This window comes from Dasypus novemcinctus, chromosome 25, assembly GCF_030445035.2.
Source record: "Dasypus novemcinctus isolate mDasNov1 chromosome 25, mDasNov1.1.hap2, whole genome shotgun sequence".
Lineage (NCBI taxonomy): Eukaryota > Metazoa > Chordata > Mammalia > Cingulata > Dasypodidae > Dasypus > Dasypus novemcinctus.
In genome coordinates this window covers 55,135,582-55,154,289 of record NC_080697.1, presented here as the reverse complement: position 1 = coordinate 55,154,289, position 18,708 = coordinate 55,135,582, and the positions used below count along the sequence as shown (strand labels likewise).

General features: G+C 36.7%; 1 protein-coding gene across 1 annotated transcript in view; it reads right to left on the bottom strand.

The window, feature by feature from the left end:
- Positions 1-18,708, bottom strand: part of AGPAT5 (1-acylglycerol-3-phosphate O-acyltransferase 5) — a 71,626-nt gene that overhangs the window by 39,386 nt on the left and 13,532 nt on the right. The window contains exons 2-4 of the mRNA XM_004472355.5: positions 14,549-14,618; positions 8,988-9,103; positions 5,155-5,244 (exon numbers count right to left, since the gene is read on the bottom strand). Of these exons, the coding sequence (XP_004472412.1) occupies positions 5,155-5,244; positions 8,988-9,103; positions 14,549-14,618 (276 nt within the window). The remainder of the gene's footprint in view (positions 1-5,154; positions 5,245-8,987; positions 9,104-14,548; positions 14,619-18,708) is intronic.

The following is an 18,708-nucleotide window of genomic DNA, read 5'->3' as shown; positions in this document are numbered from 1 at the left end:
ATCACAGGGAGCAGATGTAGCTCAGTGGTTGAGCACCTGCTTCCCACATACAAGGTCCTGTACCTCTTTAAGAAAAAAAAAGACATCAAAACAGACATTAGAAAGTTCTTCAAGATGAATGACAATGAAAAAACAATATACTAACCATTATGGGACACTATGAAAACAATGTTTGGAGGAAATTTTATAGTTATAAAAGCCTACATTCAAAAAGATGGACGATCTCAAATCTATAACCAAGTCTTCCACCTTGTGAAACTAGAAAAATAAGAGCAAATTAAACCCAAAGTGAGAAAGAAGGAAATAATAGATGAAAGAGGATATAATCAAAATACAGAGTGGGAATACAAAGAAAAATCAATGAAACCAAAAGTTGGTTCTTTGGAAAAAAATCAACAAAATTGACCAACCTTTAGCTAGACTGGTCAAGATAATAAGAGAGAAGACACAAATTACTGAAATCAGAATGAAAGAGGTGACAAAACTACCTACCTTAAAGAAATAAAAAGGATTATAAGGGAATAGTATGTACAGTTGTATACAACCAAATAAGTCCTAAATGAAATGGACAATTTCCAAGACACACACAACACTGACTCAAGTAGAAGTAGAAAATCTGAAGACCTATAACAAGAGAGTATGTTAGTAATTCCCACAAAGAAAAGATCAGGCCCAGATGGAATAAATGGTAAATTCTATAAAACATTTAAAGATGAACTAACCCCAGTCCCTCTCAAACTCTTTATAGCTCATTCTATGAGGCCAGTATTACCCTGTTACAAAGGAATCACAAGAAAACTAACCAATATTCCTTGTAAGTATAAATAAAAAATCCTCAACAAAATAATGCAAACTGAATCCAATGATACATAAAAAGATTATATATCATGACCAAGTTGAGATTTATCCCACAAATGTAAGCTTGATTAAACATATAAAAATAAAAAAATCAAGGGAAAAACATAAAGGTAAAGATGTATTTTTTCATGGATTAAAGGCTTAATATTGTTAAGATGGCAATATCTTCTCAAACTTATTTGGAAAGTCAATGTAATCTATATCAAACTTCCAACTACCTCTTTTGTAGAAATGGACATGATGATCCTAAAATTCACATGGAATTGCAAGGGAACCTCAATAGCCAAAACACTCTTTTAAAAAAACAAAGATGGAAAAGAATTATATAGTTGTGATGATTTTAGAACTTGGTCAATGTTCAGTGATTGTAAAAACACTGAATTGTAAACATTAAAAATTAAAATGGTAAATATGTTATATGAATTTTACCTCAACTAAAAAATCAACAGGAACAGAGATAGAAAAGGCAAAGATGTCAGAACTATCAGACAAGGCTATTAAAATATGCCTTTTTAATAGCTATTAAAAATATGTTCCATATGTTCAAGAAAACATATGAAAAGAATGGACATGAGAACAGAAAAGATATGGGGGAAAAAAGACCCAAATGAAACTTCTAGAATGAAAACTACACAGTACCTGGATTAAAATACTACAAGTGGTTGAGCTCCCACCTCCTACATGGGAGGTCCAGGGTTTGGTTCCTGGTGCCTCCTGAAAAAAACATAAATGAAGAACAAGCAAAACCAACAAAAAACCAATTCAGGGAAGCTGATGTGGCTCAGTGGCCAAGTGCTGGCTTCCCACGTATGAGGTCCCACGTTCAATTCCAGGCCCCCAGTATATTTTAAAAAAAAAACTACAGGAAGAAAAGATCAATAAACCTGAAGAAATACCAATGGAAACTATTTTTAAAAAACACAGAGGTGGGAAAAATAGAACTGAAAAGAAGTTTAAAAGCCTCAGATATCTGTGTCACAATATAAAGAGGCCTAACATAATGTAACTGAAGTTCCAGGGGGAAAATAAAGATACAGGGAGGCGATAAAAGCAAAATTATTTGAATATATAATGACCAGAAAATTTCCAAAATTGATGAAAATCAGAAACAGGTCCAAGAAGTTCAACAAATCTTAAGGAGAATGAAATAAAGAAAATCATGCCAAAGCACATAATAATCAAATTACTGGAAATCAGTAACAAAAATGCGTAGAAGATGGGAAAGTTAAAAATCATATAAAACACAGAGAAACAAGGGTAAGAGTGAGAACAGACTTCTCATCTGAAACAATGAAGAGATACTTTTAAAGTAACAAAAGATAAATACTATGAACTTATTATTTTTTATCCAGGAAAAAATCTCTCTCAAAATTTGAAGCAAAATGGACTTTTTTGAACAAAAAGCAGCCAAGAGAATTTATTGCCAATAGACCTTCACTACATGAAATGTAAAAGGAAGTTTTTCTGGTAGAAGTGAAACATACCCAGTGATAAAATAAAACAGTGTAAGGGATGGGAGGAGATCAATGGAATTACTTGAAAAAATCCAGTGTAGGTGGATGTGGAGAAACTGGAACCCTTCTTACTGCTGATGTGAATATAAAATGGTAGAGTCCCTTTGGAAAAGTCTGGCAATTTCCTAAAAAGTTAACCAAAGTTTTACCGTATGATCCAGCAATCCCACAGGTCAGGACCTACCCAAGAGAAATAAAAACATACATCTATACAGAGGCACAAACGTAGATGGCAGCAAAACAGCCAAAAAGTAGAAAACAACCCTGTTGTATATGGAAATGATATTCATGATCTTGAACCTCAAAAACACTGTAAATACGCTGACCACACTTAGAATATAAACAAACTGAGAAAAGCCTATTTTTGTGCTAACCAGACACTCGTGCGAGGACGTGATATGGACTCCGCAGTGCCTGCCAGAGGGACACGCCTGTGACAAGGGCGTTACTGGGCAGACCTCCGTGGCCGACACACCCAGTGCAGGCACCACTCTGGCGAGAGCCAGGCAGAGGCAAACTGGCGCCTGGCCACTTTCGCTCCCGCACCATGCTGTGCTGCAGTCAGCGCCACCCACCAACGGCTCTGACCCCTCCACTGCCACCGCGTCGGACCAGGGACCTCTTCTCCAGGTAACCGCTGCGATGTGCCGCTCCTCTGGTGAATGGACTGTAGAAACTCTGCTATCCTCCACCTCTAAGTGTGTTGTGTGCCCTTGACAGGGTTATAGCCTAATGGTTGTATTGGCAGCTTGCAATCAAGCAGGCAAATAAACTGCACCGAGCATCCAAATTATAGTTGTGCCCAATCTGCTTTTGATTGGCAATCATTTCTCATGTCATTTTATGACAAACACAGGACAAATCTGAATGCCCATCACTGGTGAATGAATAAACAAAATATGGTATGGCTGTATAAGAGACTACTACTCAGTAATAAAAAGCAACAAACTACTGATGCATGCACAAAATGGACAAAACACAAAAACGTCATGCTCAGTTAAAGCCAGATGAAAAAGACTACTAATTATAGGACTCGATTTATATTACATTTGCCAAAAAAGGCAAATCTAGAAAGAAAGCGGATTAGTGATTGCCTGGGGACTGGAATGAAGACTGAGCACAAATAGGCATGAGAAAGCTTTTGGAGAGGCTGGAAATGTTCGTAAGTTGGGTATACAACTTTATAAATTTTACAAATTACTGAAAAGTACACTTAAAACTAATGAATTTCATGGTATTTAAGTTATACTTTGATAAGGTTGTTTTTAAACCTAAATTTCCTTCAATAATGAACTGGTTAAATAAATTACAGTAAATACATACAATAAAGTACTGTTCAGTCACTTAAAATTATAAATAGACTCTTTTTTTTTTTAAAGATTTATTTATTTATTTAACCCCCCCCCCCAGTTGTCTGTTCTCGGTGTCTATTTGCTGCGTCTTGTTTCTATGTCCACTTCTGTTGTCGTCAGCAGCACCGGAAGCGTGGGCGGCGCCATTCCTGGGCAGGCTGCACTTTCTTTCTCGCTGGGCGCCTCTCCTTACGGGGCGTACTCCTTGCGCGTGGGGCTCCCCTATGCGGGGGACACCCCTGAGTGATGCAGCACTCCTTGTGCGCATCAGCACTGCGCATGGGCCAGCTCCACACAGGTCAAGGAGGCCCAGGATTTGAACCGCGGACCTCCCATGTGGTAGACGGACGCCCTAACCACTGGGCCAAGTCCGTTTCCCTATAAATAGACTCTTTAAGTATACTAACAACATATACTAACTTGAAAGATCTTCACTATATTTACTGGTGGAAAAAGCAAAAGATAAAAACTGTATGCAGAGAATACTGACATTTATGCAAAAAGGGGGCGATGGCAATATTTGCTGGTTTAATATATACAGTGCCCGCAGAAGAATACACCTATGCAAAAGACGACTAGAAAATGTTAGTAAAAAAGGTTAGCATTAGAGAACTTTCTACCAGCTGACTGTAGGAAGCCCTTCTTTAAAGATGAGCTCTGACTGGGAGCCCTGGTGAGAGGAAGTGGAGAGGGAGTGAAGAGGGAGTAGAAAGAGAAGGAGGGAGGAAGGGGAAGGAGGAGTTGGAGGAGGGGGAAGGAGAAGGGATGAAAAATACAAAAGAACAAGTGAACAAAGTCTGTGAGCAACAGGACAAAAAAAACCTCCGTATGCCCTGATAGATAAAGGCAAGCAGCCACTCAAGCATGCTGGTTTGTGCTGGGAGGGAGTCATGGGAAAAGTCATTTGGCAGCAATTAGCATTCTTCAAATAGAAGGCAGAGGCTTCTATTTTGGAGCAAAGTTTTATAAAATAATATTGACATTGAATGATTCTTTGTTTGTAGATATTCATGCTCTCTGTGGACTTTCAAATAACTCAATATATACAAGAAACCCAAGTTTACACTGACATGGAAAACAGTTATTTCTTTTAAAACTAAATCTGATACTAAAGAAAGTCAGGGGTCAGGTGAGCTAAGCAGCTTGAGTGTAGGGTTACAGGTGCAGCTCTACTTTCTTTTCATAGTTTTTACTCCTCTTTAAGGTCGACATTGACAAATCATCAGCAAAGGCTCTCATCACTTGCAGCATCTGACTGCCTGGAAGAACTTCTTACCCACATTCAGAGGGTTTTTGTTACTTCAACAAAACTCTGAATATTTATTACACATGCATTAACATAATTTCAAAACAATTCTTACACTCTAATTTAGTTCTTAAATTAAAAAGTGAGAACTGACAAGGAAAATAAAATCAAAGTGTGATCTTACTGGAGTTCCTGCTTTCATGTGGCTCTGCAGCTTGTTTCGCATTTCTTTTTCATTAAATTTGGCACTTCGCTTTACATAGATTCCTCCATGCTGCCAAATAAAGGGGGGGAGAGGCAGAGAAAGTATTTACTCTTGAAACATAGCAAAAAAAAAAGCAACTTGACTCCAGAGAAGTAAAGAAAAAACGATGTATTAGAATTTAAACTATACTTCATACATTCAGGTATTAGTGCCTAAGGAACAGGGGTAGCTAAAAATTCTTCTATATTTCAACATAATTCAAATAAATTGCATGCACTGGAAAATACCACACTGAGTTCAAGTTGTATGTAGAAATACTTCATTTTACTGGCAGTGAAATGTTTTCTTTTTAAAAAACACATTTTCTAAAATAAAAATGTAATCAACTGGATGAATCTTGGCTCCCAATTTTTCTATAATTTATTACAGGATCACAAAAAATGTCTTTAAAATGTCAACACTTACAATCTTCAGGGATTTAAAAAAATGATCAAGCAACAGATATTTATGAGGCATTTTCATAATAATTAAGTTAACCTTATTTAAACTTCATAAACACACTTCGTTAAAGCTTTGCAACAGGTCAGCATACTATCGTTACTGCTCTGTCCTCATTTGAGCTAACCTGGAAAGAAGCCTGCAGTATGATGAAAAGCTTGCCTGGTCTTTGCCCCACTTCCAGGTGGAGAACCCCTGACCCCTTGGCATTTCCTGTGACAGGAATCTCTTGTAATCCTGGTGGGCCCAGGCCCTCACCTGAAAGCTCCTGAGAGCAGAGGGTGAGGCCAGCCACACCTGCAGGCTTAAGATCAGCCAGCCCCACCTGAAAGACCTACCACTGCCTAAGGGCTGGGGCTTCCAGCCAGGTCACATTAGCCCATATTAGCCTATCACCCAACCTCTGGGAGGGAAGAGGGCTGCCGACAGGTTAGCCAGGTGGACAGTCTATCACACATACATAATGAGACCCCATTTAAACTGAGGACACTCACTCAAAACTCGGGTGATCTTCCGTGATCTTCCATGACTGAGAAGGGTGACAAGAGAGGACATGGAGGCTTGCATTTGAGACCCTCCCAGCCTAGCAGGAAGTCAGATATGTATACAAAGAGGATATAATAACGACAATATCAGAAGTACTTTGGCAAGTATCACCAAACACCAGAGCAGGGTGGAGGAAACAGTAACTGCCAGGCTGGGGAGGGGTTTCCTAACGGCATCTAAACTGGATCTTCAAGGAGAGGGGAAAGGGCATTTATCCTCAACTAAAGGAACTGCTTGAATAGGCACATGCAAGTGAGAAATTGGTTTAGGATAGAAGGCTGATTATTAAAGGGACACAGCACAGTCGGTCCTAAGTGAGACGCAAGGGACTCGGGCTTCATTACTTGAAAGGCACACAATTTTGAACATATTAGTGGGTTGACCAAATTTATAGTATGGGAAACAAAGGAGAAAAGTAAAAACAAAGGAGGGGGGGAGGCAGAGTAGAAGAGGAGGAGGATGAGGAGGAAAAACTGGAGGCAGAAAGACCCTGTAGGAGGCTCAAATAATATACCAGACAGTAAGAAGAGGAGTGTGGCCTGTGTAATGGAGAGCAAGGAAATGACTTGAGAGGCATTTCAGAGGCTGGTAAGTACCAGGCTCTGCTATAAAGTTTATGAGGGGGCAGAAAGATTATACCCATAAAGTACACTGTAGACTGAAAGTAATGATTGCCAAGTCTGTCTGAATTTCACCAGCATGTCAAGCACCCCTCCTGAGCAGTAAGGGTTTGGGTAACTGTAAGCACCTTCACCTGGATTGCGCCCCTATTTCAGTGCTACAGAAAACACAGGGCACTACTGTTCAGTCAAGAGCTGGAGAAAAGGCCCTGGTCCCTCGATGTGATACTGTTGTCAGACACAAACCCCAGCTAAAGCTCCAGCAGCTTCAGGAACTCCCAGGATTACTTAAAGGGTTTAGTTTATCTCAAGTTAGTAAAAACGGATAACTAGAAACCTGGGGTTGATCATGAAGAGCTCAATCTCTCAGAAACTCCCCAAATGATTACTTAAGTGGTTTAATAACGACGCTCCTGAAGGATTCCGGTGTGTAACTGCCTTCTTACTTAAAACATTCTTCAGGCACCCTAGTCCACCACCCCTTCAGAATCTGAATCTGTTCTCAATCTATTCATAAATTTCATCTTCAAAATCAAAACTATCCCATTAGGATCTAAAGCAACAAAGTCTCAAACAAACCATCTTTCTTTCCTCTACATGCTCTGAATTTCAAGTCTTCCTCAAATTGTTTTAATTATCAAGCAATTATATTTGCTATAAAATAAGTTAAACTTTTTGGGTGTGTTCATCCCTTTATGGGAAGGACTAATAAATCAGTGTAATACTGATTTTTATGTTTAAAAATGCAAAGCAACAATAAACAAAAAATACAATCACTGGGAGAAAAAGTACCTCTTTCTCTGAAGGCAAGAATATCATTTTTAATTCATATATTTTTACATTTGATACTAAATTCTTATCTGCTTTAAAACATTCAATTTTATTGCACAAGAATAAAACAGATGCACTCATAAATCACATCAGTGATTAAATGAGAGGTCAGTAATAGCTTTTCAGTTATCTTCACAGGTTTAAATGAACAAAAGCTCTCTAAATCAAGTTATTTAAATGAACAACAATGAGGTAACCAACACACCTGCTTTCTGTTGGGAGGAGGGCTAGAAGAACAAGCATAACTCTTACGTATTCTAAGGCTAAAATATATCTTACAATGTTTACAAGCGGGTAGCTTAAAAATATTTACTTTTCCAAATATCTTTTGTGTATTATTTCGACATTACTTAGTAGACATTACTTAGTAATGTCGAAATAATTAACAAGAAATACAAAACTTAAGTCTTGTTTCTTCATATTTTCACTATAAATAACCTTTTGTGAATAGCATTTTTGCTTTATACAAATTATGAAAACAAGCCCTTTAAAATGAAAAAATTGGTATAAAGTCCACAACCTAGTAATCTATTCCATTTTATTGATAGATATATGAATTTTAATTTCCTTTTAGGCCAAGAAAAGAGACAGGTGAGTATTCAAGGATTAAACTTTGAACATAATATAAAACTGATAATTCAACTTATGGATAACAGAAATTGGTGGTACTGGTATCTTCTGTTCATGAGATGTCTGGTGGTACTGGTATTTTTGTTATGAGATGTATTTTAAATTTACATATTTTAAACACTCACCATAACTTTAGCCTCTCATTTCATAGATTTTCAGTCTTATAACAAGCATGACTTCATAGTAATTTCATAGTTTATATTTTACAAATGAATTTCATATAATTTATATGTTCAGAGAAGGCAAAGAAAAATGCTAATAATCTCCTTCACAAAGAAGAGCAAGTTACATGAAGTTTCATGATCCGAAGGTTATTGGCACTTTACATAAACAGCTCATGATCTTTTTGTTTTTCATGATCTTTTTTAATATCCTACAGATCTTCAGTAACTGCTATCATTAGCTTAAGGTAATCGTCTATAAACCTGTAAGCCTTTAAAATTTCCTATTTGTTTGACTTTGTATAATTGCATATTTGTTATTTAAATTAACTATCAGGTAATCGGCTACGTATATAAATGAACACAATTAAAACTACTAAATAAAATAATTTCAAGTTAGAATAAGCTATTAAAATAAGAATAAAATATATATATATAAAATGTATATTAAATTTTAAAATATAAAATGTTTGTAAAATACACACACACACACACACATAAGGACAATAGCATACAAAGAAATTACCTGAGAAAAATAACACCCGTACAGTGGAAGCCACTTCAGCCCGTCCTTCAACACATAGCGCACGTGGCCCAGCGCGTTCTGTCTGATGGCCAAAATGTCAGCAACGATCCAGTCAACTGCAGAGACAGAGTGGTTCAGTGCATGGCTCCGCACGCCTCAACACTCCCTCCCAAGGAGAGCATCCTCACAGCCCGGGCTAGGAATATGCTTTAAGAAGAGGATTAGGGGCTTTGAATTACTTTAAATCAACCCAGTCATTTAAAAATATAATCTGAAAGAATTTCTTAAAAGGCTTTCAATTTTATAGATAAAACTAAGCAAAAGTCACAAAATACTAATGTAGTCCAAAACCTGGATCAACAAGGCATAAAATAACCTCCCCTAAGTCTTAAAATCTAGAAAATATAAAGATGCTTTGTTTAAATTAAAAATGGGAAATTAGGAAAAAATGGCAAAATGAAGCTTTAAAGTGCAACTAAGTAATCTGTATATAACAACGTGTTCAACCAAAATGCAAAAACACTTTATCTTTAGTAGTCAGTTTTAGCACACAATACTAGCTTATTACAGCATTCAAAATAAAGTCTCAAGAAGCTTGCAATTGTGCTATGCAGATATGTGTTCCTTAAATAACCAAAGGACACTATACAGGCTGTAAATAACTATAATTATGCACATATTTTATTACTAAAAGATCAGGGGAAAAAAAAGAGGAAGAAAGCATGAGTAAGTTGATAACAACAAAAAACTTCCTAGAAGAAATAAGTTTTTAGTTGAGCTTTCAAATAGTAGAAGAAATTCCAGAGGGAGAAGTGGCCTTTGCCAAAGCAAAGAAACAGGAACCAACAAAATGTGTGCAGAGCATAGTTACAGAGGAGACGGTTTAAACAGAATAAAAGGAAATAAAATTAAGAGAATAACTAAAGGGTCTTAAGGACCAGAAAGATTTAGATTTCAAAGTAAATGGCTGCAAACTACCCCATCACTTGATGAGAATTAAAATGATAAAAATGAAATGTGAAGACTTTAAGACAGGATACTTGAAAATACAATTGCTAAGACTATATAAAGAGAATATAATCCTAAAACCACAAAGGTATTCTGGGCAATAGAAAGGAGGACCAAAGGAGAGAGTTATGGGGGATTTTTTTTTAAAGGAAAATGAAAGCCAGGAAATTTAAAAAGTAATAAAATTTTAAGAAAAAGGGACAGTTTTCCACAGTATTATAGATGATAAACTTCAGCTCTGTGAAATCTTTTAGACAAATCATATCATTTTAGACAGTAAAATATTCCAAAAATAATTTAAACATTGAAAATTAATCTTTTGGATAAATGTTTTCTCCGTTATTTTACATATCTTTTCTTAATCAGAGATATTAATTCATAAGTTAATTTTCTTGATTATTTAAGAGTTACAATCACATATTTAAGTTTTATCACATATTTAAGTTTTATTTGGGGCCTTTTAAATAGATGGATGCCTGAAAGGAGTCCCACCCCACATCCCTACATTAAATGATTCCCAGCAGCTATGTCAGGAGTTTTGTTTTTCGGAGTTAACAATTATCACTTTTAAAAAATATATATAGGGAAGGAGGTGTGGCTCAAGTGATAGGGCCTCTGCCTACCATATGGGAGGACCTGGGTTCGCTCTCTGGGGCCTCCTGGTGAAAAAGAAAACATGCCTGCACGATGAGCCAGGGCACGCGTGGTGAGCTGAGTGCCATGCGGTGAGGTGAGTGCCACGAGTGCTCGGGTGATGAGCCAGTGCCTGGCGGTAAGCCGAGTGCCCACACAGTGAGCCAAGCACCCATGCCAGTGCCCATGTGCAGAGGCAGTGCCTGCACGAGTGAGTCATGCAGCAAGATGATGACACAACAAGGGAGAGAGAAAGGGGAGCGTCAGGGTGAAGTGCAGCAGAGACCAGGAGCTGAGGAGGCACAACTGCCAGGGAACCTCTCTCAGCATCAGAGGTCCCCGGGATTAAATCCGAGTGAATCCCAGAGGAGAAAGACAGACAGAAGATCACACAGGGAACAGACAGACAGCAACAACAGCAGCGAAAGGGAGGGGAAGAAGAAAAATATGTGTATCTATAACTTCCTGTGAAGTCTTCTCCTATCCCCTCCCTCTAATTCACATCGACTATACAGTATTTTTTTCTAATTATGTCTTGGAACCATATAAACAAGCTTGTTATAACTGTACCTAAAGTAAAAAGCAAACTGATTCTAAACAAATTCTGAGAACTAAGCATATGATTCTCAGGCTAAGGTATATCCCGGGACATATTTAGGGGCATAAAACAAACATAACACTTGTCATCTTTTCTTGGAACAATTATTTTTAAAGTTTGGGGGAAAGAAAAATGCATTTTAATATTAAAACAAGCACGGTTATACTGCATCCTGGAATATATCTTCTAAGAATTTTTAAGAGAAAGTGTAATATTTTCAAGACATGTCATGTTTGTGATGGGCTGCCCAGGGTATGCCCTTAAAATTCTGGAAATTTTATTGGAAAAGTTCAAGAACTAACTTAAGTAGTTCTTCTCTATACAAAAAACACAAACTTTGTGCCATCAGTTTCTGCAACTCAATTGTCTTTTTTTCCCCCAGTTTATTCCTGGCTAGGGTTCAGAAAGGTGACATCAGATTCCAGCTTAGTTAGCTCGGATGGTAACATACTGCTTTCACAATAACTACTCATACTTTGTGTTCTGGCATGGATAATTTCATTATGATATCAATAAATCTGGCTACATAAGAATTCTTCAATGGTGTTCCATCCAATACAATATTGTATAACAGTAGCACCTACTTTATAAAGTACTGTATCATCTAAAAGGTACCCCGCATAAAGCACTTACCTACCAACGATGCAACAAAGTGCCAGTGGTTAGTTATCATCATCATCATCATCACTACTGCTGTTAAATACCCCCTATGAATCAAGTACCCTACCAGGATTGAGATGGCCTGTGCAAAATGCCTAAAATCCCTGATCAGTAAATATTACACACACTTTACCAACAAGGCTCAGAGAAGTTAAGTAATTTGATCACTGTCACACAACCTATTGCAGAACACCTAAATGAACTGGGGTCTCTAAGACCCCAAATTCCATGTTTTTAATGACCGTCTACTCACCACACACATACTGTAGTCAAGAAAAATGTCAACCCACAAAATTGTGTATAAACTATAATGTAAACTGTAATCCACGGTTAGGAGTACTGCTTCACTGTGTGTTTATCAATTGTAACAAATGTATCACACCAATGAAGGATTTAATGTGGGAAAGTATGGGAGGGGAAGGGAGTGGGGTATATGGGAATCCCTTTTATTTTTTATATAACATCTATCGTAATCTAAAACTAGTTTAAAATTTTTAAAAATTAATTTAAATAAAAAGCAAATTAAGAAAAAGAAAAGAAAAATGTGACCTAAGCCAAGGAAGGGAAACATTACATGAGACTAAAAGGGAGGCAGAGCCAAAAGAAAATAGCTGAAGAATGAAGTAAAGGAATTCAAGTCACTGTAACATTGCTGGCTTTGGAACACTATATGCAGATTTTTATACGCACATTTTTCTGGGAAAATGCTCCATACCTTCCGTTATATTCTGACAGACACTCAGAATTTCAAATTATTTAAAATCACTGTCCCAAAGTATTCCTAAGTGATGGATTTTAAGAAGCATTTAAATCCTGGTGTTTCTAGCAGGCCCTGAGAGATATGGTGAGGGACAGAGAACTGGTTCTCTAAACTGAGAAAGGTAATCTTTCCAGGCCAGCTGTGGGGTGAGCAAGGAGCTCAAACTTCCATGTCTTCTTCCAGTCCCAAACACAAAAGGACAAATTTTTAAAATCTGCTGTTTTCTCCCAAAGATTTTTCCAGAGACTTTCACTCTGAAATAATGTATATAAAGGTTAACACACAGTAAGCAATCCAAAATAACATGGGTCGTTGCTATTTTATTATTATTAATATTACTACTGCAATCTCCAGACATATACTGTTAATATAACAGAACTGAAACCTGGAAAAAGAAAAGTTGGCAGAGAAATTATACAAGGAATTTTAAGAAAGAATTCTGGTAAAAAGAAGAAAATTCTACATGAAATTAAACAGTGGGTCAACATAAAGAACATCTATGGGAATCAAAGCTATCATGAGCCATAAATCTTTTAAATTTGAATCCTGGTTGAAATATTCCATCAGAAGTAGGACAGAAAGAAGGAATGTTTTGATAGTAAAAAGGCCAATATGTTTGGAGAAAGAATCAAAATACAGGAAGAAATTAGGCTGTCTTAGCGCAACCATGGGCTAGATGCTCTAAGGTTTTTGGCTGAAGTCAAATGTAATTAGATCGAATACTCTGAGCCAATCACCCCAGTAAAGTTGGGATATACAGAGATACATTTAATTACTACCAACCTCTTATGACTCCATCTCTTGTCTTATAAAGAGAATGTAATCACTGATAAGCTAAACTGAGAAAAAGTACATTTCAATTTCTTTTACTTTCTATACCTTATCTATGACAGAGGTTGCAAAAACAAAAGCAAAAAACAACAAAAAAATCATGCTAAGAAGGTTAAAGTGAAGAAGATAAAGGAAAGTCATGGGCACAAGTGATTTTCCATTAAGACTATTATTATTGTACACGCTGTTTTTGTCTTTGAGCTTCTAAGAGTACTGTATTTCTAGAAAGCATAAAAACGGAATTTAGGAAATGTGTGTCAAAAGCAGTTACCAGTTAAACTAAAATATGAAACAGGACTTTTTGTGGGGAGCAGGGGAAACTGAATTATTTGGAGAACTAAACGTCCCCTAACCAGGTCAGTCGCCTGGTTTTGATATTGTACTCTAGCCACATAAAAGGCCACTACTGGGAGAGCCAGGTGAAGGAGCCACAGGACACTATGGACTATTTTTACAAATGCCTATGAGTGTATAATTATTTCAAAATATAATTTTTCAAGTACCTTAATCTAATTTAAAGCATATATTGTATTATACTGAAGACCAGAGGCTTCTGTGATTCCTCCAACAGCAGAATAGTAAACTAGAATTAAAACACACTCAGAGAGGCAAAGGGAACTGCAGAAGAACTGCAGACATTAGCGTCAGTTCCTTGTTCAGAAATGAGTGCTTTCACACTGGCACAACCTTTCTGCAGCTTAACAATCAAAACATAAAATCTATGTATCTTTTGACCCACTACTTCTAGATTCATAACTTAAAGAAATAACCCTACAAACACAAAAAGAATGCATAGATAATTTCAAAAGCTATTCAAAGAAACAAAACGACAGAAAGAAAACAGCTTATTTATACCCAACAGCGGCAGAAGGTAAGTTTAGAAAAATCCAAAGCTTTAACATTCCTGAATTTCCAAAAAGTAAAAATCAAAAATATACAGGGTCAGGTAAATATATAGAAAATTTATGTTTTAAGGAAAAAATATTTCATTTAAATATATAAGAATAGTATTTTGAATGTCTATGTACCTTTCATAGAAAAACCTAGGTTTCATGCAAATGAAATACAAACCTGTGCTTTGATGATTTGATAAATATATTATATTTTCTTTATTTTTTGGCAAATCCCCATATAGCAATATCTAAAAGATAAAACAAATAAAAAACACATTACTTTGACATTTTAACATGCAATACTATAATACACAAAACAAAACCATATAAAAACTGACAAAAACATGATGTCATGAATATTTCCTATGATGATTAACAAAAATTAGATTTCTTAAGAGTCTCAGAGACCTTAATGGCACATGTCTATAAACTGGTAAAGTGTAGTGCAGATGGTCATAAACTAAAACAAAATACTCAATACGTTCATGAGAAAAATTAAACCAGCATCTATTGAATGATTATAATAAAATGCTGTTCCTAAAATAAATCTTCCTAAAAAGAGCCTACAGGAGAGAGATGTACACAATAACTATAATGAGACAAAGCAAATATAATGAAAATGTTTTATTATGAAGAACTTTAAAATACAGAAGTATCCATTAGATATGATTTCAATTGATGAGATTAAGGGAAATGTTTTTATGAATGAACAAAAAATGGAAGTGGCAGTCTGAGGCCTATTGGGTGCACCTAGCAGTGCCATGGCCAAAAGACAAGGTTTGGTGTAAAGAGCTGATGAACTGGAGCAAGGAGACCTTTTAGATCTGAATTTGAATGTAAGAAGTCTGAATGTTAGAATAAACCTGGGGGTGGGGGTGCAGATATGAGAACTCTGTACTTTCTGCATGACTTTTCTGTAAACCTATGATTTATCTAATAAAAAAAAATTGTTTTTTAAAAATTCCAAGTCTTTCAATGCCATGCTTAAGATTAACACTTCATTCTGCAAATACATGCATACCTCGGAGATACTGTGGGTTCAGTTTCATACCGCTGCAGTAAGTGATTATCACAATAAAGCAAGTCACAACAATTTTTGGTTTCTTATTCTATGTAAAAGCTGCTTACACTATACTGTAGATTCCTAAGTATGCAATAGCATTATGTCTTTAAAAAATGTACATGCCTTAATTTTAAAATACTTTAGTGCTAAAAATGCTAACCCCTGTCTCAGCCTTCAGCGAGCCATAATCTTTTTCATGTAATTCTTATGGGCCCTAGGATTTTCAGAATAGTAAATGAGCACTGGCTTCGACTTAAGCCACCAGCTGCATGAGCCTCTAAGAAGAGGCAGCCTGTCCTTCAAAGCCTTGAAGCAAGCACCGTCTTCTTCCCTCTAGCAAGGGAAGTCCTAGCTGGCATCTTCTCCCAATAGAAGGCTGTTTCATCAACGCTGAAAATCTGTTGTTTAGTGTTGCCACCTTCATCAGTTATCCTGCTAGATCTTCCGGATGGCTTGCTGCAGCCTCTACAGTAGCGCTTGCTGCTGCTTCCCCATGCACTTTTAAACCTCATGAACAAACTCTCCTAGCTTCAGTTTTCCTTCTGAAGCTTCCTCACCTCTCAGCCTTCACAGAATTGGAAAGAGTTAGGGTCTTGCTCTGAATTAGGCTTGGGTTTAAGGGAATGTTGTAGCTGGTTTAATCTTCTATCCAGACCACTGGAACTTTCTCCATATCGGCAAGGTTGTCTCACTTTATCATCCTGTGTTCAATGGATTAGCATTTTTAATTTCCTTCAAGAACCTTTCCTTTGCATTCATAACTTGGCTAACTAGGGCAAGAGGCCCTGGCTTTCGGCCTGCATCAGCTCTGACAGGCCTAACTCACTAAGCGTAATCATTTCTGGTTTTTGATTTCAAGTGAGAGATGTGCAACTCTCCCTTTCACCTGAACACTCAGAGGCCACTGTGGGTTATTAATTGGCCTGATTTCAATACTGTTGTGTCTCAGGGAATAGGGAGGCCCAAGGAGAGGGCGAGAGATGGAATAGCCGGTCAGTGGGGCAGTCAGGGCACACACGACACTCACCGCTTTTAAGTTCACCATCTTACATGGGCACAGATGTGGCACCCCAAAACAATTACAGTAGTAATATCAGTGATCACTCAACACATATCACCATAACAGATGTAACAATGAAAAAGTCTGAAATGTTGTGAAAATTAGCAAAATATGGCAGTGACATGGAGTGAGCACATGCTGTTGGAAGAAATGGCACCAAAAGACTACCTCCACATAGGGTTGCCACAAACCTTCAATTTCTGAAAAACATAGTATCTGCGAAGCACAATAAAGTGAAATGCAATAAAACAAGGTATGCCTGTAATAAGGAAACATGGTTACATGTTTTATGCCCTTATAAAGGATAAAGAGAGTTCAAGATAAGGGTGATTTCTAGGAAGAGGGAGAAGTTGCGAGAGAGGAAGGTTTTACAATAGACTTCCACCCCATCAGTCATGTCGTACGGCTTATCCTCAGCAGTGGGTACACAGGTGTTCATTTTATTAATCTTTGTTATTCTGTACATCTTAAATATTTCATAATACATTACTGAAAGAAATTGGGAATACATTTTTAAATACTTCAAAGGAAAAGACTACCAACAGTGGAATTTTTTTTCAGGGCATTTTTTGTTTCCCTACCTTGTCATCATGGATTATGCAAGACTGAATTATGAATTAGCTAAGGCTTTTAAATCTATTTTCTCCACTTATCTTTTGGTCATGACACTAATATCTTAAAAACAGAAAAAAGAAAAGAAAAAAAAAAACACAAAAAAACATTAACCCAATGTCCCCATAGATAATAATGCAACCGGATGATATAAAGTTCTGGAGGCAAGGAACTCAGACTCAGGTTTCTATAACCTTCCTCCAAAACAGCACAGTATCATGCACATAGTATATTTCTAAATATATTCCCTTTGATTTTTTTACACATGAAGTTTATCTGTCACACACACACACACACACACAGTTTGACCCTTGCAGGGTTAAAATTAGAGTTCTGGCTTATATGAGCCAGAACTGCTTCAAGATGGCTGTTTATACATGGGGCTTAAATTGGGTTTAAAAGTACTACGTGAGGTTACAAAAGCAGCAGATACACACAACTTTCTCAGATAAGGTATTAACATTTATAGGTGGTTTAATCGATTCAACCTAAACACTACTCTATGGAGACATGCATGGCCCTCAAAGAACAGTTTTCCCCTAAAATGAAGACAATACTTGGACCATCCAATAAACTTTTCTTTTCCTTTCTTGCTGAGCTTGGTTTAAGAGATTTCAAGGTTATAACTTTTGAAGATAGATGACAAGCTATTTCAAAAAGGTACTTTGCCCCCACAGGATTATCATACTGATTATAGAAAACATAAAATTACAAATTATAACTAGCGATATCTCATTTTAAAACCAAACAAGCCTAGTGAGGGCAGAGAGGAAAGCATAAAAATAAGCACAAACATCTAATCTCATGACGTAATCATTTCCAAAAGAGAATACACTTAGTAAATGCATCAGCAATAGAAGGATGTTTGGGGACAACCCAGACCAGTCCTGGGTCACTTCAGCGGGCCGAGGCACAGGAAAGCCAAGCTGCCTTGTCCACAGGCACCTGATCGGCTAATGGCACTACCACCACCCATGTAAGAATTCTCCACACCTCCTCCGAGTGTATAGTCCACTTACTGTCCCATGCTGGCCTTAAAGTTCCACAGTTTTCTATGATTTTTTAAGACACAAGCGTGAACCTAAAAGCTTTCTTGAAAAAGCACTCTCTGCAGCCACTATAAGGCTCAATAAAATCCTCACTCCTTATGGGCTTCCAAATAACTGATATTTTGAATCTATTGTTCAATGAATTCAATCACAAACTTAAACATGCCTGGTATTTAAAAATTGATCTCCAATGGTACCTAGAGAAAGTAAGATAAGCAAAGATTTCAATTGGGTAAAATAGATGGAGAAAATGTAGTTTAAATGACAGATCACTTACAAACTAAAGTGGCATCAAAAACCTAATTCACAGCCCTCAATGGAATCATATAATGATTTGCATAATTTATACTTTTTAAGATTGTTCAATATGAATAGTATCTCAATGAGTAAAGGCAATTTCCAACTGAAATGCAAAACACGGTAAATCTTTGACAAACATAATTTAGGATCTCAAAAGCAGATATTTAAATTAATAGTCTCTTCCCTGAAGTTTTTTCATTTATTGCTTTTGACAGTTTGGAAGTTATTTTATGAATCCCAAAAGAAAAAGATGA